General features: G+C 37.1%; 1 protein-coding gene across 1 annotated transcript; it reads right to left on the bottom strand.

Moving 5' to 3' along the window:
• On the bottom strand, positions 1–22,046 carry LOC142355746 (MFS-type transporter SLC18B1-like). Its single transcript, XM_075407815.1, has 3 exons — positions 21,979–22,046; positions 21,398–21,618; positions 1–1,381 (listed from the first exon to the last, which is right to left on the bottom strand). The coding sequence occupies exons 2-3, from the start codon at positions 21,606–21,608 to the stop codon at positions 153–155; spliced, it is 1,440 nt and encodes a 479-aa protein (XP_075263930.1). The 5' UTR covers positions 21,609–21,618; positions 21,979–22,046; the 3' UTR covers positions 1–152.
• Positions 22,047–26,699: the final 4,653 nt, after the last annotated feature.

Below are 26,699 nucleotides of genomic sequence, written 5' to 3'. Positions count from 1 at the left end.
AAAACACTTTAGAACAATAAATAAAAAATAATCATTTCATTATTCACTGAGTGATGTTTATATCCATTAACGTTAGATGCGTGGGGGGGAGGGGGGGGGGGGTGGTGTTGTTCGACAATAAAAAGGGGATAATAGACGTTATTCGGTATAATTCAACAGTTGTATTCGGCCTGACCGTTATTTAAGTTCAAATTCTCACTTTTAGTAGCACCATTTTGATCATTTTGTTCTGTTTCTTCATTCTTCATTTCAATCTTTTCTTCAACATCTTCAGTTTTGGCTTCTTTTTTCAACAACAAGTTGCTTCTGACCAAATAAAACGTACTGGCAGAACCAACAATAAAACAGGATACTGATAAACACAAACTGCCTAGGTGGAATCCTAAATACTCCACCAAAAATCCACCGTAAAAACTCATTCCCACCCCAACAGCCGAAGATACACAAACACTGTACATTGCAGCCGAGTTGCTATCCACGACTTCTCTCGGCTTCGTCAGTTCAGGATCGTAAACTTTCCTTATAAGGTGAATAAACGACACGACAGCTCCTGCCGATGTAAAAATAACCCAGAAAAACAGAATTTCAAATACGACGATTGAGTTCACAAAATTGCTGAACTGTGATAAAAATACAAATAAAAACCCTAAGGATGTTGAAAAACAACCAATACATGTAAATATAATGCTAGTTAGCCCTTTATCGACTAAAAATCCGAAAAGTAAACAACCAAAAACTCTTCCCAAGTAAACAACAACAGCGTAATTTCCGGATTGCGCGTTTGAAATACCAAATTGGGCGAGTAAATACGGGCTAAACGTAACTGCAAAATAAAAACAAGAAGAAAAAGATACAATACCCGATATCAACACACAAATAACACCCGGGTGTTTTACAAACGGTAAAGCGGCTTTCAGCGAAAATGATTTTTTGTTCGAATCTTCGACACTTTTGAAATAAGGCACACCAAAAAATATTATCAAAGAAGTTGAAATTTGAAAGGACGCAATTGTCCAGAACGGAACATAATATCCGGCTAGCCGAAAGATGAAACTGCCGATAGGAGGGCCACACATAAAACCAACAGTGCTTGCTAAATGGATCCAGCTACAAACTCGTCCGGTAATTTTGGGGAAAAATGACATCAAAATCGGTGTTCCTTGTGTAAAGTTCATTCCCACACCCAATCCTTGAGATATCATGGAAGCAAAAGCCATAATGAAATAGGCTGTGTTGTTTTTTGGGAACAATTTGCTGGACAGAGCGAAGGATATAGTGCTTAAACATCCGATTATTGGGCCAGCTTGATAGTATCGCTTTCTGTTGCTTTTTTCTGATAACAGAAGTAGTAATGTAAACGCCATTGTGAGCTGCCCGATTCCTGAAACACGTGACAAAATTTTAATAGTTTTAGTAAGAGAATGGCGATGTTATAACTTCTATAGACTGAAGATCAAAAGTAAGTTAGCAGCGTATAGTTTCACGAAAAAAAACCGTGAATTTGGAATGGTTATCTTGCAAGATTTTGGCAGAATCTGTTGGTTTATGGACTTTCGCAAGCGGAATAAAGAACGTTTTCAACTAAGTAAAAGAATTAATTTCTCAAAAAATGACAATAACAAAATGATATTTTACAGTAGAATTTAGAGATTTACAGGAGAGATCTGATTATGAGATCAAGATGGTGATTTGAATTTGGGGATGAAAAAGACTCAAAAATCAGCTGTATATATACCCATTATCAGTGTGAAAAAGTCAAGATACAAAACTAATCTTAGCACCGTGATTTATAGTGGGGGTCGCAGGGGTTACCCAATATGGTTTGCTTCTGCAAATCAGTCGCAATGGGAACCATAAATGGAATGCATTTGCACTTTTCTAAGAATTCATTCACACTTCCGGAGATATCATCATCATTTAATACATGCTGGGAAGATTTTACATCACTTAATCTAACTCTAATAATAGTTATCTAGATTCACCAATTTGAACCGAATATTGATTCTCAGCACCATTTCTTGACGATTCATTTATATAATTTCTTTGATCAAAGCCATATTGCTTGTCTTTCTAATCTGGTAAGTCAAACTTTCTTTCTAACTCTCACTAAGTTTAAGACTATCGTTTGATTGATATTCTAACACCCCCACTCATACTTGAGCTGATTGCGTAGAGTCTGTTCCCATTTAAACTGCTCTGAATGTTTCCACTTTCGAAACGGGTAAGGACTTTGTGAAGATGTCCGCTGCCATTTTGTCTGTAGGGACGTATTGAATTGAAATAGTCCCATCCTCCGTCTTGTCCCGGATGAAGTGAAACTTTGTTTCGATGTGCTTGCTCCTTTTGTGCATGACTGGGTTTTGGCAGAGTCTGATACAACTTTGGTTGTCTTCACCAATTGCTATTGGACGTTTCTGTTGGATGCCAAAATCCTCTAGAAGTTGTTTCAGGTATAGTGCTTCCTGAACTGCTGCCATGCCCTGATATTCTGCTTCTGATGAAGAAAGAGCAACTGTGGCCTGCTTCTTGACACCCCAGCTGAGTGCTGCACCACGTCCGTTGAGCTTGAAGTAATAGCCCGTTGTTGATTTTCTGTCGTTCACGTCTCCAGACCAGCCTGCATCAATTTCCCCCACTAAATCATAACTAGCCTCTTTTGTGTAAGTAAGTTTTAAACCTTTTGAACCTTGAAGATATCGCAGAAGTCGTTTTCCGCACATCCAGTGTTGATTGGTAGGTGCATTCATGTGTCTGGACAGAATGTTGACTGTGAACATGATGTCTGGCCTCGTCTGTTTGGCCAGATAAAGAAGTGATCCAACCAAGCTTCTGTAGATCCTCTGGTCCACTTCTTCGTCTCCGTTCTGTGCTGTGTGAAAATTCAAATTCAAATCAGCTGGAGTTCTTGAGGGTTTGCATTGATCCATTTGAAACCGCTCAAGCATTGTTTCTATGTAGCGTTCTTGGTCGACTGTGACTTTGCCCTCTTCTCGTATGATTCTTAGACCCAGAAAACAGTGTGGTCTCCCTCTGTCTTCCATGTGAAAGGTTGCTTCTAGTGCCTTCTTGACATCAGAGACCACTGTCATACTTCTTGATGCTACTATGATGTCGTCAACCCACACCAAGATGAAGGTGTGATCCTCTGCCTCTGATCTTGCAAACAAGCAGTGATCGTTCCTGCTTCTGGTGAACCCCTGTCTCAATAGGAAATTTGCCAGCTCTTTGTACCAGTTGTTAGCAGCCTGTTTCAAACCATAAATTGATTTATTTAGTCGACATACTAACTTCTCTCCATCTGATCCGCGTTTTACAAACTCCTGTGGCTGTTCCAGATACACTTCTTCCTCGATTGGTGAGTGCAGGAAAGCAGTCTCGACATCAAATTGGTGCATCACATGGCCCTGCTTCGCTGATAGCTGAAGTAGAATCCTGAATGTCTCTGGCTTACAGGTAGGTGCAAAATTCTCAAAGTAGTCCAGTCCTTCCACTTGTTTGAAGCCTTTCGCCACATAGCGCGCTTTGTATTTGTCCACTTGACCACTGGGTCCCAATTTCACTTTGTAGACCCATTTGCCCGGTATCACGTCCCTGTCTGTGGGTGGTCTCACTAGGCTCCAAGTCTCGTTGTCTTGGAGTGCCTTGACCTCGTCCTTCATTGCCCGGTGCCACTGGTCCCAATCGTCACCTTGATTGGCTTCGTAGACTGTTTTGGGATCCACATAGTCGCCCTCAGTCACAGCAAGATGGGTCCTGACTTCTCCAAAAAATTGCGGAACATTCCTTGCTCGTGTCCCTCGTCTAGGCTCTGCTCTGTCCGCGTGTTCCAGTGCATCTTCATTGAAGCCAACAGCCTCTAACTGTGAGAAGTCTTCTGTGTCACTGTCTTCCAGTGACTCTGAGTCTCTGTGACTCCCTCTTGTTGCTGTAGATCCTTCATCTAGTGCTGTTTCTCCAACATCCGAGGCCTCTTGCCTCAGTGTTGTTTCTTGAGTATTCACGCTCCTTGCGTCATGCCACTCCTCCTTTATTGCAGTAGATGTGTCCTCTCGTTCTCTTGTCATCATCTTGATGACCATCATCTGGGTGCCAGATTCCCAGTTCCGACCCATCATCTAGTAGGTCAGCCGTTTCTTTGTTGTCAGGGATTGAGCCCACTTCAGACTACTTGATGATCACATCTCGAACTGCCATCACCTTGCGTGTGTTGGGTATGTACACCAGGTATCCGTTTTCTCCTTCAGTGTAACCCATAAACTTTCCTTCCAGTGCCTTGGGTTCAAGTTTGCTGACTTCTCTGTCCCTCTTCCTCATGAAGACGGTGCAACCAAAAATAGATAATTTACTAATTGGAAGCTTAGGTTTTACACCTCTCATCAGCTCTGCTGGGCATTTTTCTTCTCGTCTCACAGCCAAGTTTCTGATCTTTGCTGCGTGAAGAATTGCTGCTCCCCACATCATCTTGGGAAGTCCTGAGTTAATGAGCAAACATCTTGCCATCTCCAGCAGTGCCCTGTTGCACCTCTCAGCTAACCCATTCTGTTGTGGCGTCTCTGGTATGGTCTTTTCCTGTAGAATGCCTGCATCTAAGCAGTACGTCTTGAACTGCTCTGAGAGAAACTCCTTCGCATTGTCTTGCCTCAGCTTCTTGGGCGTCCCCACACTGAGAACAAATTTCTTCACGCTGGCCAGTGCTTCACTCTTTGCCTTAAGCAAGTCCACAAACACAAACTTCGTGTACTGGTCTGCAAACACAATGCAGAACCGAAACCCTGACAGTGACTCTACTCTGAAAGGTCCCATCACGTCTGTGAACACCCTCTCCAGCTTCTCTTCTGCTTGGGTCTCTGCCACTCTTGGTACTGGAGTCTTTGTGATCTTGGCCAATGCACAAACATTGCATACATCATCGAGTTCCCCCACTGTCTATGAAGCATTCCTGACCACATCCGCTTGATTCAAATGACCCAATCGTCTGTGCCACTTCCTTGCACTGTCAAGTTTCACGCTGTTGGAACTCATCTTGAATTCTAGAACGCTGCAGGGTAAGTAAAACAAATTATTTTCTTGTGTTAGTTTTACCCGAGTTCCCTTCTGGAGTTTCATGCAGCTGTTTCCTCTCTCGAAAGTGAAGCTATGTCCCCACTCCGTGCATCTTGAGACTGATAGGAGGTTTGAAGAATAGTCCGGAACACACAGAACAATTTTGAGTTCGCATTGGAATTCCCCTTTGTTTGAGGGTATGCTGATCCTGACACAGCCTCTGCCCACCACTCTGGAAGCCTCTCCGTTGGGATTTCTGAGCACAGATTGAATGGGCACAAAGTCCAAGAACGCATCGATGTTCGTCACTATGTGATCTGTACAACCAATGTCCACTAGCATGCCTGCTGTCTTCCACTGGGTAAGAGCTGCCCAGCATTCCTCGTCTGGTGTAGCCAATGTTGGACCCATTGCCACTGACTCAAGTTTGCCTCCATCTCTTTGTCTCTTGCATGCCCTGTCTAGGTGACCCTTCTCACCACACTTGCTACATTGTGCTGTCTCCTTCTTCCTGCAGTCCTTGGCAAAGTGTCCAGGGATCCCACACACAAAGCAGTTTCCTTTCTTGGGTCCCTTCTTGAAGTCACGCTTCACTGCCAGTGCCACTGAACCACTTTGTCCCTTGTGTCTCTGCACTGTGCTCTCATGAAAGTTCTGCAGCCTTTTTCTCAACTCTGTGAAGTTCGTTGCCGGGTTGAAGCTTTCCTGTATAACAAAACTTTCATACCTCATTGGCAGACCATTGAGGACCAAGGCGTTGAAGAGGGTCTCTGAGACTGCTTCCCCTGCTTCTTGTAGCCTTGTGAGCAACTCCTGTCCTCTGATGAAGAAGCTGTCCAAATCCTCAGAATCCTCGAGCTGCAGTCGAGTAAGCTGTGCCACTAAAGTCACCACTGTCGGCGTCTCCACACTCTGAAATCTCTCTTGCAAAAGCTTCCAAGCCTTTGCTCCATCTCCAATGCCATCATCTCCCACACAGTCATGTCTCATCAGCATGAGGGTTGTTGCATCTAGAGTCAGTGCCAGATGGCACCACACATTGTTCCGCTTCTCCTTGATGTCTGCAACTTCCTTCTCATATGCATCCTTCAGCTCCTTGTGGTTCTTCTTCTCATCATTGGTTGCCCCATTGGCCAGTGGCGAGTCCCTTCGTCTGCATAATCGCCACAACTCTTGTGCTCCAGATTGGAAAGTCCTGTGCCTTTCCTGTGTAGTTCAGCAGCTTCACTGTCTGTTGATCCATTGAAGTTTGAGCAGGCAAAACAGTTGTGAAAAGAAAAGGTACTAAGCAGAAAAGGATTATGACTGTCAACAACAAATTAGTTTTGTTTTGGAAATCAATTTTATGACTTAGAAAATTGCTGGGTCCATAACCTGTTGGGTTATGGACTTTCGCAAGCGGAATAAAAAGCGTTTTTAACTAAGTAAAAGAATTAATTTCTCAAAAAATGAGAGAATAACAAAATGATATTTTACAGTAGAATTTAGAGATTTACAGGAGAGATCTGATTATTAGATCAAGATGGTGATTTGAATTTGGGGTTGAAAAAAGACTCAAAAATCAGCTGTATATATACCCATTATCAGTGTGAAAAAGTCAAGATACAAAACTAATCTTAGCACCGTGAATTATAGTGGGGGTCGCAGGGGTTACCCAATATGGTTTGCTTCTGCAAATCAGTCGCAATGGGAACCAAAAATGGAATGCATTTGCATTTTTCTAAGAATTCATTCACACTTCCGGAGATATCATCATCATTTATTACATGCTGGGAAGATTTTACATCACTTAATCTAACTCTAATAATAGTTATCTAGATTCACCAATTTGAACCGAATATTGATTCTCAGCACCATTTCTTGACGATTCATTTATATAATTTCTTTGATCAAAGTCATATTGCTTGTCTTTCTAATCTGGTAAGTCAAACTTTCTTTCTAATTCTCACTAAGTTTAAGACTATAGTTTGATTGATATTCTAACAGAATCTGTCAGAATCTTGCAAGATTATGCATTTTACAATTTTTCTGTCAGAATCTTGCAAGATAACCAATTTTTTTTGTCAGACTCTTGCAAGATAACCATTTTTCTGCCAGAATCTTGCAAGATAACCATTTTTCTTCCAGAATCCTGCAAGCTAACCATTGTTCTACCAGAATCGTGCAAGATAACCAACCACTCTCGTCTGGGGAAATCATTTTATGATTTAAAAAAAGAAACTAATGTCGAAAAAATTGCTTTCAAAGGATAGGCGGGTAAACTTACTAAATGAGGGTGGACTTCGTTCGAGTGCAATTAATCATACAGACTTGCAATCACTTATTGTGAGTTTCTCACAATTCAATTACTTCACTCAATCTTCACAAATACCCAATCAGGAACGAGTAACAATGATGAAAAAGATATTTCAATGATTATTTACTTTACCTTAATTGTTTGAAAAAAGAACAGTTATTGTATTTAGAACAAATAAAAACTGTTACAATGGACAGTTCGCTCTCAGATTGACTATAATTTGATTATTAATCAACTTTGGTATTTTGAGTTGAGTTTCTTTATATTAGTTGAGTTTTCCTACAAGAAGTCCTAGCAACAATACTTACTATCATTTGACTGAAACCCTTCAAGCTTCAGTAAGAAATTGGACATAGTTTATCATTAAGGATACGTTTGACTGCAATCAATCTTTAAATTACAGACCTCTTAGTCAACCCAGCGTCTAATAGTTTCCACAAAATTATTAGTCAACTGGAATCAGTGAAGAACGATGCCAGCCTAAAACTCGAACACCAGACCTCTAAGCAGCCGCAACAATCCTCTTTAAAGAGCTGAAATGACGGGGTAGAGCGTTATCCTGCAAAATTCTGAAAGCCAGTTGCAAATTGTCTGTTGCAAAACAATGGCAAGTTTGCTCCAGTCGAGCCTGAAATCTATTGATTATTTTATGACGAATCAACTTTTCGTTTCACGCAACAACCTCCAAACAAGTAGATACCGGCGCGTGTACAAAAAACTGTTTCCCAAAAAAAACTGGAAGGTATTCCTATTTAAATCAATTTGAAGCAAAACGGTTAGAGTTCTTCTGTTCGACAAAATTCAGCCAAAATTTTAAAGCCTCGTAAAATTTTACTCGTTTAGATTTTCGGGTTTTACATAATTATTGTTTTCCCTAAAAATTAAATGACTTTTTATTATCTTTGGTGCAATTACTTACTCTTAAAACAAGATACTGAATTGTTTTGTTGATTTATTTTACTTTGCAGATGAAAAAGAACTTTGAGGCAACATTAATATGGAAAAATTGTTGTCAAACAATTTTCGAGTCAAATGATGATTGCACTGAAACATATTCAGATATTCTGCATATTTGCTAAACCCATTTAAAAAAATTATTCTATTTGCAACGATAGTGTTCTGAACAAATAAGCGAACGAGATTGATAGCAAAACTGAACCCTTATAAGGCTATTTAAAACAGTTAAATAAAGTTAATGTAATGCAGAATTGGCTGATTTCATGCCTTTGAACTCTGAGCTCATAAACACTTTAATTGGAAAGTAGATCTTGAAAAATAAATTGCTTTGGATAAAATCTGGAGCAAATTACTTCAGAACAAACTTCGGCAGTGCAAGTTGGTGCGAAATCCAATTCGTATCTGCTAAAACAAATAAAAGCACAACTTGCTTTGCAAAGTCGTCAAGTTGTCAGAACAGTAACAATGAAACACAGAGGCTATTGAATGTGGCTAGTGAAACCAATTTGGTTACAGCAGAAAATTTGAACAAAAGCATTTTGAATAGTTTTAGTAGAAGAATGGCGATGTTATAACTTCTATATAATGAAGATCAATAGTAAGTTAGCAGCGTATAGTATCACGAAAAAAAACGTCAATTTGGAATGGCTATCTTGCAAGATTTTGGCAGAATCTGTCAGAATCCTGCAAAATTAAGCATAATTTTACAGTTTTTCTGTCAGAATCTTGCAAAATAACCAATTTTTTGTCAGACTCTTGCAAGATAACCATTTTTCTTGCAGAATCCACCAAGATAACAATTTTTCTGCCATAATACTGTAAGACAAACACTTTTCTGCCAGAATCCTGCAAGATAACCATTTTTCTGCCTGAATCTTGCAAGATAACCAGCCACTCTCGCTTGGAGAAATCAATTTATGATTTAGAAAAAAAAGAAACTAACGTCGAAAAAATTGTTTTCAAAGGACAGGCGGGTAAACTTACTAAATGAGGGTGAACTTCGTTCGAGTGCAATTATTCATACAGACTTGCAATCACTTATTGTGAGTGTCTCAATATTCAATTACTTCACTCAATCTTCACAAATACCCAATCAGGAACGAGTAACAATGATGAAAAAGATATTTCAATGATTATTTACTTTACCTTAATTGTTTGAAAAAAGAACAGTTATTGTATTTAGAACAAATAAAAACTGTTACAATGGACAGTTCGCTCTCAGATTGACTATAAATTGATTATGAATCAAATTTGCTATTTTGAGTTGAGTTTCTTTATATTAGTTGAGTTTTCCTACAAGAAGTCCTAGCAACAATACTTACTATCATTTGACTGAAGCCCTTCAAGCTTCAGTAAGAAAATGGACAAGGTTTATCATTAAGGATACGCTTGACTGCAATCAATCTTTAAATTACAGACCTCTTAGTCAACCCAGCGACTAATAGTTTCGACAAAACTATTAGTCAACTGGAATCAGTGAAGAACGATGCCGGCCTAAAACTCGAACACCAGACCTTTCAGCAGCCGCAACAATTCTCTTTAAAGAGTTGAAATTACGGGGTAGAGCGTTATCCTGCAAAATCCTGAAAGCCAGTTGCAAGTTGTCTGTAGCAAAACTCTGGCAAGTTTGCTTCACTCGAGCCTGAAATCTGTTGATTATTTTATGAAGAATCAACTTTTCGTTTCACGCAACAACCTCCAAACAAGTAGACACCGGCGCGTGTACAAAAAAACCGTTTCCCGAAAAAACTGGAGGGTATTCCTATTTAAATCAATTTGAAGCAAAACGGTTCGAGTTCTTCTGTTCGACTAAATTTAGCCAAAATGTTAAAGCCTCGTAAAAATTTACTCGTTTAGATTTTTGGGTTCTACATAATTATTGTGTTCCCTTAAAATTAAATGACTTTCTATTATCTTTGGTGCAATTACTTACTCTTTTGCAGGGAAAAACAAGATACATAATTGTTTTGTTGATTTATTTTACTTTGCAGATAAAAAAGAAAAACTTTGAGGCAACATTAATATGGAAAAATTGTTGTGAAACAATTTTCGAGTAGAATGATGATTGCACTGAAACATATTCAGATATTCTGCATATTTGCCAAAATCAATTTAAAAAATTATTCTATTTGCAACGATAGTGTTCTGAACAAATAAGCGAAAGAGGTTGATAGCAAAACTGAAACCTTATAACGCTATTGAAAACAGTTAAATAAAGTTAAGGTAATGCAGAATTGGTTAATACCATGCCTTTAAATTCTGAGCTCATAAACACTTTAATTGGAAAGTAGATCTTGAAAAATAAATTGCTTTGGAGCTAATCTGGAGCAAATTACTTAATAACAAACTTCGGCAGTGTAAGTTGGTGCGAAATCCAATTCGTATCCGCTAAAAAAAATAAAAGCACAACTTGCTTCGCAAAGTCATCAAGTTGTCAGAACAGTAACAATGAAACACAGAGGCCATTGCATGTGGTTAGGGAAACCAATTTGTTTACAGCAGAAAATTTGAAAAGTATTTTGAAAAGAACTAAGTGTGTATATATATATATATATATATATATATATATATATATATATATATATATACAGTCTATACGATAAAAATTGATTATCAATTTTGAAAGGTTACAGTGAAAAGCCAAAACTGTTTAAAATGACTAGCAGAGTCGTTGAAGATAAAATTGACGGCGCCATCACCAATTTAATTTTTGATTACGGTAACAAAGAGCAACCCCCATGGCGCTGTTGTTCGATTAAGGTAGTTGTGCACCCATGGGTTATATTTTTTGTCCAAGTTGGCATTATATTACCCATGATAATCTTCTGCTTCGCTATGCTCTTTCTGATATCATCGAGTTGTGAAGAAAATTCGATTGGGATTGCATTAAAATCATGTCTAATTGGTTATATCTTAACAGTTCCAAAACTATAAACACGATTGTTCTGAATTATGACAGAATTTTCATGAGAATTGTGGGATTCAGTGGATCTGGAAAAACAGATCTCTCATTCAGCATGCTTTGGGGAGTGGAATTTTATCCTCAGTTCAGAAAAATTTATTAGTTGTACAAAGAATATCATGACATATTTAGTGTCGAACACAAATCAACTGCAAATCATCGAGTTTATTAATTATTTTGGATTCAAAACAGATAACAAGAAATCTTTTTGAAAGTTTAATGATATACGACAATTCAAGTGAGATATTTAACAATAAAGAATTTGTTAAACGTGCAACATCCGGAAGACATCGGAAACTCCATGTTGCATGTTGAAAACAATTTGTTTCAACAGAGTAATAGGTGTAGCACAGTTGTCCTCAATACTACTCGCATTATTCTCTTCAAGTCCATACACGACATTCAACAGATAGAATAGCTTTTAAAAAATTGTATTGTATTGTATTTAAGTGCTTACAGAATCCTATAAAAAAGCGACAGGTGAGACTTACGGTCATCCGATGACAGACCTGGATCGAAAAACAAGTCAGGGTTTACGTTCATCCTAGAATGTGACCGGACCCGAGCGATATATCTTCTACATTTCTTCCAAGAAAGCAATCACTACATCAATAGTAAACGAAAAAGAAAAACTTGATTATGCTGAAGCTTTGATGCGATAGCACTAAATCGAAAACAAAAACCGAGAAAAATCTCCTAACGAACGACTTGGATATCATTTGGTTTCTTAGCAAATGTGTTTTGAACGTGTTCTCCGGCCTGGTGCCCAGAAAAAAGACAAAAATCCAAAAATTCGAAAGAGCTATGGCAACTGAATAACAGAAATGCAGCGCAGAGACAAGAAGGAAACATTTCTAAACGGCAACGGGTGACTTCCCCATTCAGCTTTTAGCTAGACCTTGTCTACAATATGTACAATAGCATGTCAACTGAAGTATTCGTTATGATTCCGCGCCATATGCGTACAAAAGAGCAGCCACGGTCCTCACAGATTTTGAAAAATTGAGAAATTCAGAAACCGGCCAAAAAATTGTCACACCTGTAAAGAAACTCATAGCCACAAATACCACCCGCGAGAATAAAACTCAGTTCACAACAGCAAACTCATTACGTTTCAATTGCAGATAAAGGGAACCAATCGATATTTAAGGATATCAGCAGAAAATTTCTAATCGATATTGATTTTCTGCAAGACGAGAAAACCCAAATAACAACGAAAATTTCAAAAAAAAATTAAGTGAGTCTAAATAATGAGTCTAAAAAATTTCTATAGAAAAAAAGCAACTTTATATTCTCGAACCAAAATCGGCATCGCCAACTTTGTACGCATTCTAGAAGACTTTTTAAAAACAAATGTATATTACCATACATACAATCATCTAATTAACCCCACACATTTAACCCGTAACACCTCCGTGAAAAAATTTTGAGACTAACTGAAGAACAAAGGAAACAAGCTGGAAAATCAATCGACTGCCAGAAAACATTGATTTCAACAGAGAAGAACAAAAAGACACCCCTAGCGTTGATGAGGAAGGCTTTGCAAATGCGGAAGAAGAAATCAAACAACTTTCAAAATGTAAAATTGTTTAAGGATAAAGTTAAAAACAATAATAAATCTATACAACACGAATAGCATCACTTAGATCAATCTGCACAAAGTGAGTAAATTACTACAAAGCAGTTGAAAGTTTTGCAAGCAAAATAGTCTGTTGACGTTGCCTGGACAAGTTAGCTAAACAAAACAATTAAATATCTGTAAGTCGCCGTGGAGGTTTCATCAAAATACTTACGTGTACAACCAATGAAAAAAACATATGCCGCACACTGTGTCAAAGCCATTAAAAAGATAATCACTTAAAAACAACCAGAGAATGTGTGTACTGATAATGGATCCGAATTCAAAGGCCGTTTTAAAAATTTCTGCGACTAGAAAAATTTCATCTGAACACAAAGCCAACGGAACCAAATCGGCATTTGCAAATAACAAATAGTAATGTGAAACGTCGTCTATCTAGAGTGTGGTGTTCGGCAATAAGTAGCTGCGAACCTAAAACGAGTTGGAACTGAAACTAACAACTGACGCAAGAAACTGTTCTGCAGATAAACGTAGAGATAATGTAATTGCGGTACGGGCTCAGAACTCCCATTCGCGGCAAAATTATGAACGGAATAAGCCATTAGATTTTAAAGCCCGTCAAGCAGTCGTTCCTGGTAGAAATCAGTTGTCAATTAGCTTGTTGAGAAGAGATAGAGCTGTATATGAGGGAGTACTCTAGAAGTCTTTCCATTAAATTCGGAAAACGAGTGATGGGTTTGTTGTGCGGGTAGCTATTTGGAAGACTAAGTGTTAGTCGATAAGAGCGCTGGACGAAATCGAACAATTCGGAGCGTCAGTGATCGTGATGAGTGTAGCGTAAAAAGTAAAAAAAAAATCAAGGAATGCGACTGGAGGTGGAGATCACTTCGAACATGGGAAAATAAACATATTTTTTCAAGCTGTTTACATGAATTATCTGTGGTAATAACTACTACTACTACTGTATTAAGATTTTCTTTGTGATTATAAAGTTGCATTTAATGGATTTTAATCAGAAGCTGACAACTGAGTCAGTCACTTCAACCAATTGAACGTAATGTACAGAATTGTTCCAAAAAATAAATAGCTGCCAGAGTTAGTTTGAGGTGAAGGCATTAGTGAACTGTTAAGGCATTTTTGCTGTAACTATGCTGTACAAAACAAAACTTTTATGATCTAAGAGACTGGTTTAATTGTTTGTGGTTCTCTTTTATTTAAATACAATTACACAACTTTGATAAACACCTAAATTTTAAAACTCAAGATGCCATTTTAATTGTATCTCTCACTTTGAAGTCGGTGCATTATGTAGCCTTCGTTTTCGCTTTACTTGGAGCTCTATTTAAGTAGTTCACATTAACGTAAGCTTTCAAAGGACAATTAAATGAAAAAATAGTGATATGTCAGAAATTTTAAAACAATGATAGCACACGCCGAAACGACGGATAATTTTCATTTTATTCGAATGAATAATAGCCTGGTAGGGAGGAGTGCAGAATTGGCTTAGACCATGCGCTTTAACTCTGAGGCCCTGAAAACTTCAATTGAAACTTAGATTAGGAGAACCTCATTAGTTTGCATATTTGCCAGAATCATCCTATTCTAAAATCATTTAAAAATGAAATATTCTATTTGCAACGATAGTGTTCTGAACAAATAAGCAAAAGAGGTTGATAGCAAAACTGAAACCTTATAACCTCATTGTACACAGTTAAATGAAGTTACGGTAATGTGAAATGGGCTGATACCACGCCTTTAAAATCTGAGGACACAAACACGTTAATTGGAAAGTAGACCTTAAGAATTAAAGTAAATTGCTAAGTTTTAGAGCTACTTGAGCATATTTACGTAAGAACAAACTTGGGAAAAGTAAGTTGGAGTGAAATCCAGTTTAAATTCGAAAAAAAAACAATCAAATGCGAAACATGCTTTGCAAAGTCATCAATTTATCCAAGAATGAAACGCAAGAGATATAGTTTGAAGTGAATCCAATTTGATTACAACAGAAAAAAATGAACAAAGAATATTGCAAGGACTGATAGCAAATTTGCTTGGGGTTACTTCTCCAAACGGTAAAGTGAAATTATTAAAAGACCAATCACTATGAAAAAAAGACTCTGTCCTCTGTAAGCCGCTGCAAGTTTGGAGGGATTAAATGGTGTCTTCTTTCAAAAAATAAAAAGTACTTTAAAAGACCGCCAGAAAAAAAGAAAAACCCAAAAGGGCTGGTTTCAACAACTTGATGGTCGATTTTTGGATTACTCCCAGAAAACAAAAAGTATTTACTTGCCAGTTATTTATCACCAACAGCAAGTACAGAAAAAAATCACGGGGATATAATTTTTCTTGACAAACTTCATGAGCGAAAAGGAAAGCAAACTGTATGTGGAAAAACAGAATTAACAACTGTTCTTATGAAGCTCATGGTCAGAAAAACTAATTGGTCAATGAAACCTGATGATCTCGTTGTATAATATTGCATGTTTTGGGCCTCTTTTTTAGACGACAAACGTGCTGTGTACAAAAAGTTAAACAGCAAAAAAAAGTTAGCAGTAAAATATTGCACAAAACAATTGAGATTGAAAAGAATAATAATTACTATTTGTTATTATAATTGTAAAAAATTATATGGACGAAAAGAAAAGTTTTCTAAGTGGGAGACAAAATAGATAAAAAGCATGCAAGTACTTCCGCAAGAATAAATAAGCCTCAAAGATCAGTTTTGTTGAAACATGTATAATTTTTCTTGACAAACTTCATGAGCGAAAAGGAAAGCAAACTGTATGTGGAAAAACAGAATTAACAACTGTTCTTATGAAGCTCATGGTCAGAAAAACTAATTGGTCAATGAAACCTGATGATCTCGTTGTATAATATTGCATGTTTTGGGCCTCTTTTTTAGACGACAAACGTGCTGTGTACAAAAAGTTAAACAGCAAAAAAAAGTTAGCAGTAAAATATTGCACAAAACAATTGAGATTGAAAAGAATAATAATTACTATTTGTTATTATAAAACAGAATAGATCCTAAAAATTATTGTAAAATAGCTCCAAGAAGAGACATTGCTGCATTGTAAGGCCACAAAAACGTGAGAAGAATGGGACGAAAAGAAAAGTTTTCTAAGTGGGAGACAAAATAGATAAAAAGCATGCAAGTACTTCCGCAAGAATAAATAAGCCTCAAAGATCAGTTTTGTTGAAACATGTATAATTTTTCTTGACAAACTTCATGAGCGAAAAGGAAAGCAAACTGTATGTGGAAAAACAGAATTAACAACTGTTCTTATGAAGCTCATGGTCAGAAAAACTAATTGGTCAATGAAACCTGATGATCTCGTTGTATAATATTGCATGTTTTGGGCCTCTTTTTTAGACGACAAACGTGCTGTGTACAAAAAGTTAAACAGCAAAAAAAAGTTAGCAGTAAAATATTGCACAAAACAATTGAGATTGAAAAGAATAATAATTACTATTTGTTATTATAAAACAGAATAGATCCTAAAAATTATTGTAAAATAGCTCCAAGAAGAGACATTGCTGCATTGTAAGGCCACAAAAACGTGAGAAGAATGGGACGAAAAGAAAAGTTTTCTAAGTGGGAGACAAAATAGATAAAAAGCATGCAAGTACTTCCGCAAGAATAAATAAGCCTCAAAGATCAGTTTTGTTGAAACATGTATAATTTTTCTTGACAAACTTCATGAGCGAAAAGGAAAGCAAACTGTATGTGGAAAAACAGAATTAACAACTGTTCTTATGAAGCTCATGGTCAGAAAAACTAATTGGTCAATGAAACCTGATGATCTCGTTGTATAATATTGCATGTTTTGGGCCTCTTTTTTAGACGACAAACGTGCTGTGTACAAAAAGTTAAACAGCAAAAAAAAGTTAGCAGTAAAATATTGCACAAAACAATTGAGATTGAAAAGAATAATAATTACTATTTGTTATTATAATTGTAAAAAATTGGATCCAAAATTGGTACGCAATTATTTGGATAATTGGTTTGAGTATTACGATAGAAATTATTTTGAGATTGCAGAAATACGGAAAAATGCAAGGAGTTGTGGGATTTCTCATGTTCAAATATTCGGGTCAGGTTGAGTGTATCAGGTTAAGTTTGGAAAAGTCAAAGTGACTAAGTGAAAATTGAGCTTGGAAAAAGTAACATTACTATAAACTTTGTATTCATAAAGTTGAAAAAGTCACCGAAAAGTAGCAAAAAACAGTGGACATTCAAAAGGTCAAGAGTTTGAAAAGTTTTTGGTGCAAATAAGCATTTATGAAGTGTGTTTGATGTTTCAGATAGGTATAAAGGACATATCATTGGTTAGTAGTCTTTTTGAGACCACATTGAAGCGTACAGAAGAATGCAAGGGTTGTTTGGAAGCATATTGGCAGAAACTCATTGGTTTAAATTATAAGCGTCTTGGAAAATGCTACCTCATCCCCACGCCCTCAAAATAGCACATCCCAAAAACCAATTTTGACCAAATTTTGAGATGGCCCATGAAACAATCGTGCAAGCAACGAGAAAAAGACCCCGATCTTTATCCGACAGCCCCAAGCCGTTAATTTACTTTTGAGAAATAATAGAAAAGATAACTGAAGTTTCCTTTTGTTCTCTCATGGATGAAACGAAAAATTTGATGAGAAGCATTTTTTACAACCAAAAACATAGATGGCCACATTTTGCTATAGGTGTTTAAAAAAAGATAATTACAAAACTACAAAAAACCTAAAGATTTTGCTATTATCTTTATCTTTTTTAAAAGAAAATGAGGATCTGCTCTGTTTTCGCCCCTAGCCTAGTGGGGCTATTTCTTTTACGCCCCGAGCGCACGTGCGATCTGTTCTGTTTTCGCCCCTAGCCTAGTGGGGCTATTTCTTTTACGCCCCGAGCGCACGTGCGATTTATTTAGATAGTAAAACAACTGGGGAACAAAACAGAATAGATCCTAAAAATTATTGTAAAATAGCTCCAAGAAGAGACATTGCTGCATTGTAAGGCCACAAAAACGTGAGAAGAATGGGACGAAAAGAAAAGTTTTCTAAGTGGGAGACAAAATAGATAAAAAGCATGCAAGTACTTCCGCAAGAATAAATAAGCCTCAAAGATCAGTTTTGTTGAAACATGAAACTATCAAAGCAAGTTGACCACGGCACTGGTGTCATCTTGAGCAAGCTGATACACAAGTAAAGCTAAAACTCGTTGACTGACTTATTACGCCTACTATTGCTTTTACACGTTAGGTCGAAATGCTCTAAAAAACAACACGTTAGTTATTGATGATAAAACTGATAAGTGAGTAACCTTAGGCTCAAGAAAATACATTAGAACAGGAACGAACGAGAGAAAGAGAGAGATAGATAGATAGAGAGAGGGAACGAGTTAGTTAGAATGTTCAACCGAGGCCATTGATTCTCAGTGAGAGACAACTATAGTTATTTACTGAGTTCTTTGTCAAAGAACAGTTGAAGTAAAACTGCAAAGTTAACTAATATTGTTGTTTGAGAGTTTAATAAGTTTGTACCAGTAACAAGGCTACTCGGAGGCCAAAATTTTTAGAGTTATTTAGTCAATTGATTGAATTTTGGATATCTCGGTGGTAGATTGATTAAACTGTTTCAAGTTAGTGTGGACAATTAATTAATTTTGGTAGAAAAGTTTAATTCTGATTGTTGAATTTATTCAGTTATCTGACTCTGGCTATAACGTTGCTGGTATTACATTTATTGTTCCGACCCCTCTTGAGGGGGGAGGAACTATATAATCAAATGGGTTTTTTTTGTTCAGTCAATTTTGGCCGATCGATATATTCATCGTAGAGAGTTGAGACTGGTATCATTAGAAAGCTTGTCCAGCGTAGAATATGGAATTTAAAAGATTTTTTTGATTTTCGTTTTTGACAGGGAGATATCGAGGTTTAAACTCTCGAGAAAATAGAGTGAATTCCGTTGATTTCGATCACCTTTTTTCGGAATTTTTGACTAAAATTCCGCCAATTTTGATAAAATTAAAAAAAATTTCAAGAAAATTTTGTTGATTTTACATTTAAAGACAAAATATATTGTCGGCTATTTTCATTGATTTTTTTGTCACAAATCCCGGCTAAATATTTCACAAAATTCAGACTTCATCAAAAACAGCACGAAATAGGTTTCTTTAGTCCACTCTGATTAATTTTGCATGAAGTGCACACCCAAAAACTACTAAAACAGTCTTTGTAGACAGAAAACGGGGCTAATTCCACTTCAACTTCCGTTGAGAGTGCTCTGTAAATAAAACTTTGCCGTTTTATGCTAACTTTATTCGTTGATTATCAAAAACGCAGCCTTTATTTTTGATTTTTTAACTAACAAAGAAATCTATATCAATGACATTCCAAAAATTAAATATTCCCAATGGACAATCATTATTAGCTGGACTAGTTCTGTACCAATCTTGGCCGTTACAATCCAAAAACAATTCGGATTGTTGTCAGTCGGTTTTTTATGAAAAAAAAATTCGATCTTTTTTATATTAATTAACAGAACATTTCAAATCAAAGCTCACTAGTGATAGGTCCTATTGGCTTCCTAATTAGCTCGAAGTTAATTTATCTAGTTTATCGCTTGAAAGCTTATGGTCGTTTTGACTTATAAGATATTTGATTTTTAAATAAAAAATGGCTTATTGAACTTTGCCTCCATTTTTCTCTTAAGTTGGTCAACTTGTAGCTTAGTGTCAGCAATCAAAGAGTGCTCCCTCTTTCTGCTGAATTCAAATTTATTCTTTATTGCGGTTTTACGCCTTAAGTTATGGTGTTCTGGCTTTGATATTACTAGATTTAACAATTTTTCTTTAATTTTTAGGTATCTGCCCAATTTTCATGTTTTCTAGTTTTGTCAAATTATCACGTTATAATCAGTTCATATATCACATTTTTCAAGTTTAATATAACGCACAATTGATAATATTTAAATCCTCAAAGATATAGATTTTGGTTCTTCGCCGCTTCGACAGTACTTTCTCGAAGAACTTAATTGATATTTTTAATTTTTTCTCTAACTGTCGTTTTTATTTTGTCTTTTTATTCGAATTTAATCTCCTGTACAATGACCCGGTTTGATTGGCTTCTCCTGGAAGAGACGATGAGCCAATGTTCTGATATTAGAAGATAGATAATGGCTTTCATGACTTTTGAAAACAATCGTTTTCCAACATGAAAAAAAAAATCTCAACTTCGCAATTTTGTTCCTTTTATTGTTTTTTTGTTACCTGGTCTCGTTAATTAAAGGTTAAAGATGGCATTATTTTTGTCAGGGGAAGGTGTCAAAAGGGATTGGTGTCACAAAATCTAATGTTTTAAGAGAATTCTTTATGACTTTACTGGCTTCCACACGGGTTTTTCACAAAAAAAGTAAATAAATTTTTGATTTTTGTCATATTTGACGTTTTTTTATAGACGTAAGACATATTCTGGATAATTGAAGTTCTCAAGGGCTTCCTTTGGAAGAATGGACGAACCTATTCAAATTTTTCATTTTGTAATTATTGGCTTTTATGTCTTTGGAAATAAATTTTCTTCGAAAAAAAACAAGTTTTACATAATTTTGCATTTCTTTCTTTTTTGTCTAATTGTTGCTTATTTTCATTAATGAGCGGCCACATAATACATTATCGGTGTTCGACGAAGATGCAATCGAAGATATTTTTGGGGGCCAGAGTATGGCTTTACGGCTTCCAAAGCATTTTCTGGCAAGTTTTAATTGATTTTTAGTTTGTTGTCTATTTGTTGTTCTTTTTGTAACTGCAAAAAAATTTGAATACCAAGAGTTCTTAATTCATTTCTATAGAATTGGTAATCGTACACTTATGGGATATTTTAGTTGATTTCTAATTGTTTTCATTAGTTTGAAATTAATTATTTAAAAAAAAATAAGCGAAATTTACAACTTTACTGTTTTTGTTCTTTATTGTCTAATTGTTACCAAGCCTTTTTATTCAGTAGTCCCATATATTTTCTGGTGAATTAAAGTTATTTTGTTTAATTTCAGTTTTGTCTGACGCTATTTATTGACTTTATTAGGTTTTGTTTTTTAAAACGGACATAAATTTTTTGATGTAATTAATGTTTGTTGTTGTTGTTGTTTGATTTTGCCGTTCGTCTTCGCTCTAGTGCATCATTTTTTACTCCACTGAGTTATTTGCTTTGGAGGCTATCTTTTCGTTCATACACCAGTTTTTTTTTTGAAAAATACTTGAATTTTTGTGTTTTTCCATCTGTTCCTCATTTGGTAGACAACGATGCCAAAATTGTGGATGAGCGGGGTCGGAACCTTATGTGCGGTCGCACATTACCGAGCCGCCTTGTTGATCATCAATTCAAAAAATTGGAGTAAAATTTCTTAGCATTCGAGAGCAAACAGTTCGGGGACAAAACAGTACACTCTTAACGTAGACGAACCAGCAAATCTTTTGGAATTTTGATAGTTTTGGGAAAAACTATAGAGATAAATTTACCTTTTCATTCTTAAGTGTGAAACACCGGTTATAGGTAATCAAATGCAGTCTTACCATATCCACAAGATATGACCCCAGTGGCAGTCTCCGACACTCCCCTGTCCAGGTGCATGTTGGGCACAAACGGGGTCCAGAATGTCAAGTTGACCCCAATGCCAAAGTTGACCAAAATTCCAACAATCAGACCTATCAGTCTCCGCCAGAATGGAAAAGCTGTAGCCGCAGATAATGGCACTTTCGTGTCAAAGGGAGCTGCTTCGGTCATTTTCAAAAGACTAAATATCAAAAGACGGAATTGTTTTCTTAATGAAAGTGGAGTAGAACAGCGGAAACTGGTGGGGGGGGGGGGGGGGGGGGGGGGCTGGAAAAAGGGGCCTGGAATGTTATACTAAGTACATTACAGTTACTATAGGAATGGTTTCAAAAGCATTGAAAAAGATGAACTAACTAACAATGATATTGGAGATAGGTTGAGAGTTCATTGTAGTACTTGCATAACGGTGGGGGAGGGGGGGGGGGGGTGGTAGTGTCCGAAAAGATCAAGTTTTTTGTAATTTTGAACTTAAAATGCCACGGCGACACGCTAAAAGCTTTAATAAAATTGAATTTTGCTGCGACGTTCAAGAAATAATTACCTTTTGCACTAGCGAAAAATTAAGTTAAACAAACTTTTTCTTTTTCAGTTATCGAATGCCCAATGATAAATATACTGACAGCTCAAATCGTGTCATAATTACTCATTTTGAACTAAATTTGGAAAAAATAATTGAAAATTGTAATTTTTTAGCAATATATAGCCCGATATTAATCGCAAATAATTGTTCTAAAAGATAGCATAACTGAATTCCATTTTAATCTTTAAGCAAACATTCAAAACAAGAGCTTAAATTGGGGTTTTGTTCCCCTTGAGAAGACGTTTATTATCCCGATCAGAAGACGAAGAATTATTTGCGTATACGACCTATTGTGAACTTAATTACATGTGTAAACAAAACTACGTTATATCTCATATTTAGTGTGAAAAGTGGCCTTTATAATGTGGTGTCCGGAATATTAGCCGACCTGAAAATTAGCCGAAAAGGTCAAAAGGAGGAAAATTAGAAGAAATAATTGCATAAGATAGCGGTAAGCAAACATAAGTGGGACGCGCAATTATCTAACTCCCTAACACATGAAATTAACGCAGTTGGCCATGCCTCAGCAGCCCGTGGGACTTGATATGAATCTATCACAACCGAACAAAATATCACGACCGAACTTTTTATTCTCACAATAACATTTGCGCGATCTCAAATCTGATTGGTTAATATCTCCTTTTCGGCTATTCCATTCGGCTAATTTCCCTTTCGGCTAATATTCACGGCACCTTATAATGTATAGACGCGGTCTGTATAGACACTTATTTTGTTCAACATCCATATGACCGAAGCCAAATTAGCCGAAATTACTGGACCTCTTCTCCAATTTCCAAACAATCTACAATTTCGGGCATTTGTGTTTGCGTGTGTGTGTGTGTGTGTGTGTGTGTGTGTGTGTGTGTGTGTGTATGTGTGTGGGTGGGGGGGGGGGGGGTGGGTTATCTAAGGTAATCAAAAGTTAACAGGCTAGCATTTATGGGTCTCTCCCGATACAGCCCCCCCCCCCCCCCCACGAAATTATAGCCATCCGTTATGGTATGTTTACCATGATGGGGGGCTATAATGGGAAAGACCCGCTTTTATAAAATTAGAGTCAAGTTCATTTTCAATCTCATAAAATCATTGAACCAAAACTAAAGCTTTATATTTAACGATTTCGGTTTACTCAACAGTCGATTTTGTGTTGATTTTAAACTGGTCGTGAATGAACAAAAATGAATTCGAGCGTTGAGCCCAATTCGCCCAGGAAACTAACGGCAGTCGACCGAAATCCGATTTGCTTCCTAAAAGAGCCTTTGAATGAAAATACGCCGTCAAAATGGTTCACTGGGCGCTGTTTGCTTTCCCCCACGTGAACAGTTTTTTTTTAATATTTCCAACCCCCCCCCCCTTTGGTACTTAATGAATCTCCCCTTTTTGCTGTTTTTTAACATACAAAATTAGCCTACAGTTCGGATAAGCTAATATCATTATAAGCAGGATAGCGGCCGCTGTTCTCGGCCATGCCTCATGCGCTGTGTGATTATATTATTATTACTAGTTTAAAAATATTCTACTTCTTGTGTCACTTCGGCTAATCGCCCTCGCATGACTTAATTTATTCAAATCTGTTTAACATACTATGCGTATGCATGTAAAGTAAGTTCTCTACTCTGACAGTCAATAAATTATTTGCTTAACTTCTAGTCAACAATCTCTCCCCCCTTTTGCGAAGGGGGTGACTGGTTGTTGAAAAGATCATTTTTTTCACCAATTTTTTTTTGCATTAATGATCGTTTGTATAGCGGGTATCTATTTTGTCCGCCTTCCCTCCGCCTACCGTTAGATTCTAGGAAAGAAACGTACAAAAGAGAAACCTGTGTACAATAAAAAAATCTTATACTGAGCGGACAATAGGGATCTTTTCAACAATTGCCCCCCCCCTTTGGTACCTAGTAGAGAATCGCCACCCCTTTTGTGCTATATTTTACCACAATATTAGTTGGCCTAAAGTTTAGATAGCCGAATAATAGTTTAAGTGCAATTGTGGACCGCTGTTCATGGCCATGCCTCTCACGCGCTGTGGGATGTAATCCGGAAATCGCGGGTCGGATATCGCGGCAAAGCCGCGACGCGCGCGAAGCGCGCCCACCGACCCGCCAGTCGGAAATTGTTTTCGCTTTGTATTCCAATTCTGCTAATTGCCCTAGCATGGCGCATTTTATTCTATTCAATTTAACACAGTATGAACATACACGGAAAGTTTAGTAGTCTCTAATTGGTTAATAAATCGCTCGCTTAAATTCTATTCAAGAATAGGCCCCCCTTTTGCAAAAGGGGGGCAATTGTTGAAAAGATCCGACAATAGATCAGAAGAAGTACATTGGACCAAAATATGAAAAATGAGACAGTAGATAGACTATATATAGCAATTTGTATTATAGCCGTTAAACGTTATCCATTGGCGACTGATAGCGCCCGAAACTAAATAAAAGATCAACAGTTTATTGTATCAATTTTTACCAGTCCATTTCATTTTTTGAACACATGAAATGCAAATTTCTATTGTTCGCCCTTTGGTCAGGTAAGAATAAAAACTCGTCATTGAAAATGAAGATTATATCCCCTAATTAGATACTTCTTAAAAGTTTCACTGTACTTTGCTTAAAGAGAGCTTAAAGTTTTCTCAAAAACAACCGAGACTTATGTTGTGCGTGGGCTAGCAACATTACCGCAGATCCAAGAATCGCAACTTTTGTGACGTGATTGACTGTGCTATCTTGTCAAAAGCAATGGGAAATCCCTCCGATTGATGGATTATAATGTCTGCAAGTGAGGCTATTCGCTTTAATGTCTTCCTGAAAATCGAAGACATATGATCTACCACGGCTAATGGCACGAACGTAATACTGTGCTGAGAACATTTTTGCTCATACACTCTAAACTTTTGATCATCAGCTGCTTCAAATGCCTAACCTAACTTCTCGGCCGCAATTTATATAAATTTTTGTGGCAGAATTGAAGTCACTATAACATCAAGAGCTGCAGAAGGGTCTAACTTCCATGATGACAGAAGAACTATTCCAAGCCGCGGAATGTTATCAGGAGTCGTTTTTCCAATACTGGAGATAAGTTAGCCGCTGAACAAGCCGTTGCAACCCTGCCGCGAATTCTGTCGTGTCGGGAAATGGCGTGTCCACTCCGTCGTGACATACGGCAGTATGGTCACAGAACGCATCCAAAACGACTGAAGAGCAACAAAAATTTTTCTCTCAAAGCTGTAGAATTTAAAACCAAATTTGTACTTTCTACTACACTCAGTCGAAATTCGCCGAAGAGCAAGGGCAGACCTGGAGAAGATATGGGGGCTTCAGCTAGCCATGCGCCTGACTGTGGTAGAGATAGCAAATCAAATCTATCGCTTCCCACACTGGGATATTTTTTTGAGCACCAAGCTTTCTTGGATTTTCTTTAATGCAAATAATGACAACACAAAAAAATCGGAGCTCGCGTTGAGAGCTTCAAACGTAGCTCCTTCTTCTGGGGCCCTGCCTGTGAATTTTATATCCAAAACACTTGACACTAACAGGTATCCCACGTAGGCTTCTTTATTTTGGTCGTGATCATCTGATCCCTAAACCTGATAGTCTGGTTAGATGACATGCTTTGCTTGCTGCCGAGCATGGTCAGAATAAGTGACTTCAAAAATTTTACACAACCGTTTTTCTTCAAAACTATCAAAAATTTCAAGTTATCAATTAACGCAAATGTCAGTTTATTAGAACAAAAAAACTGACAAGTTTCGTTGACCCCAAACATTGTTGAAGGGTATCTAATTGGCAATGTGGATCGGCTAGGTAGCTCAATTTTTCAAGTGTTGCTTGATTTCGTTTATTTGAATCCTTTTCCCAGACAGAAACCAACGTTTTTGTTGGTTCCTCGTGTCGCCCTCAGCTCTTGCAGCTCCCAGCTCATCGCCCAAATTAGATGTCATTTCGATATGAATAGTTTGCATTTTTAGTCGAGAATATCTTACATTTGTATTTCACATTTGTTTAAAACGAGGCCTCTCTCAGGACAGTCATTAGGACGGGTTTATTAAGTTTGGACAAGCTTTTGTTCTGACCCCACCACAAAACTTCATCTAAGAACCAGTTGTGTTTGGTAAGGTTGGTAAATAACTCTCTAATTTAAAACCAATCGCCATAAAGTCAATGAAAACGGCAATGAATTAATAGGATAGTCTTGTTGGACACCATTTTCATTCCGCACTGTCGAGTGTTTGTGGAATGGGAGCATGTGTCGGCAGTTTCAAAAAGTCGTGAAAGCTGCTACCCCGGGATTAAATCTGTTACTGACAGAGAAAAAATAAAAACGGTTAACTGAAATGAATGCATTCTGCAATGTGTCTGAAGAAATCCAAGAGGGGAATCAGAACAAAAATTTTCTCATAGGTAATCTTCGCAGAATCAATTATTGTAAATATTGCTTCTCATCCGCTTACATCAATTTGCAATTTGAACCTTTCAAACAAAAGTGTTGCTTCAGATTTAGCTCCCTTCATCGAACACTTTGCTATGAGTCAGCTCACTGTTTTACTAACTGCTTACTCCACTTTTTACTTCTGGAGCGCAGCAAGTGAAGCACTGCTTAGTGCCTGAGACATTATATTGTGAACGTCTCCCCCAACAAATTATGCTATAGATTTTACTGCTGACTCCGATTTATCTAGGCCTGTA

Source organism: Convolutriloba macropyga, chromosome 2, assembly GCF_964194025.1.
Source record: "Convolutriloba macropyga chromosome 2, txConMacr16.3, whole genome shotgun sequence".
Classification (NCBI taxonomy): Eukaryota; Metazoa; Xenacoelomorpha; order Acoela; family Convolutidae; genus Convolutriloba; species Convolutriloba macropyga.
The sequence above is the reverse complement of the archived record's forward strand: the minus strand, read 5'-3'. Positions and strand labels throughout refer to the sequence as shown.

Coding starts and splice junctions, on each gene's coding strand:
- LOC142355746 (XM_075407815.1), bottom strand. CDS start 21,608: ATGACCGAAGCAGCTCCCTTTGACACGAAAGTGCCATTATCTGCGGCT. Junction 1,382..21,397: donor GGTCATATCTTGTGGATATG/GTAAGACTGCAT, acceptor CACGTGTTTCAG/GAATCGGGCAGCTCACAATG.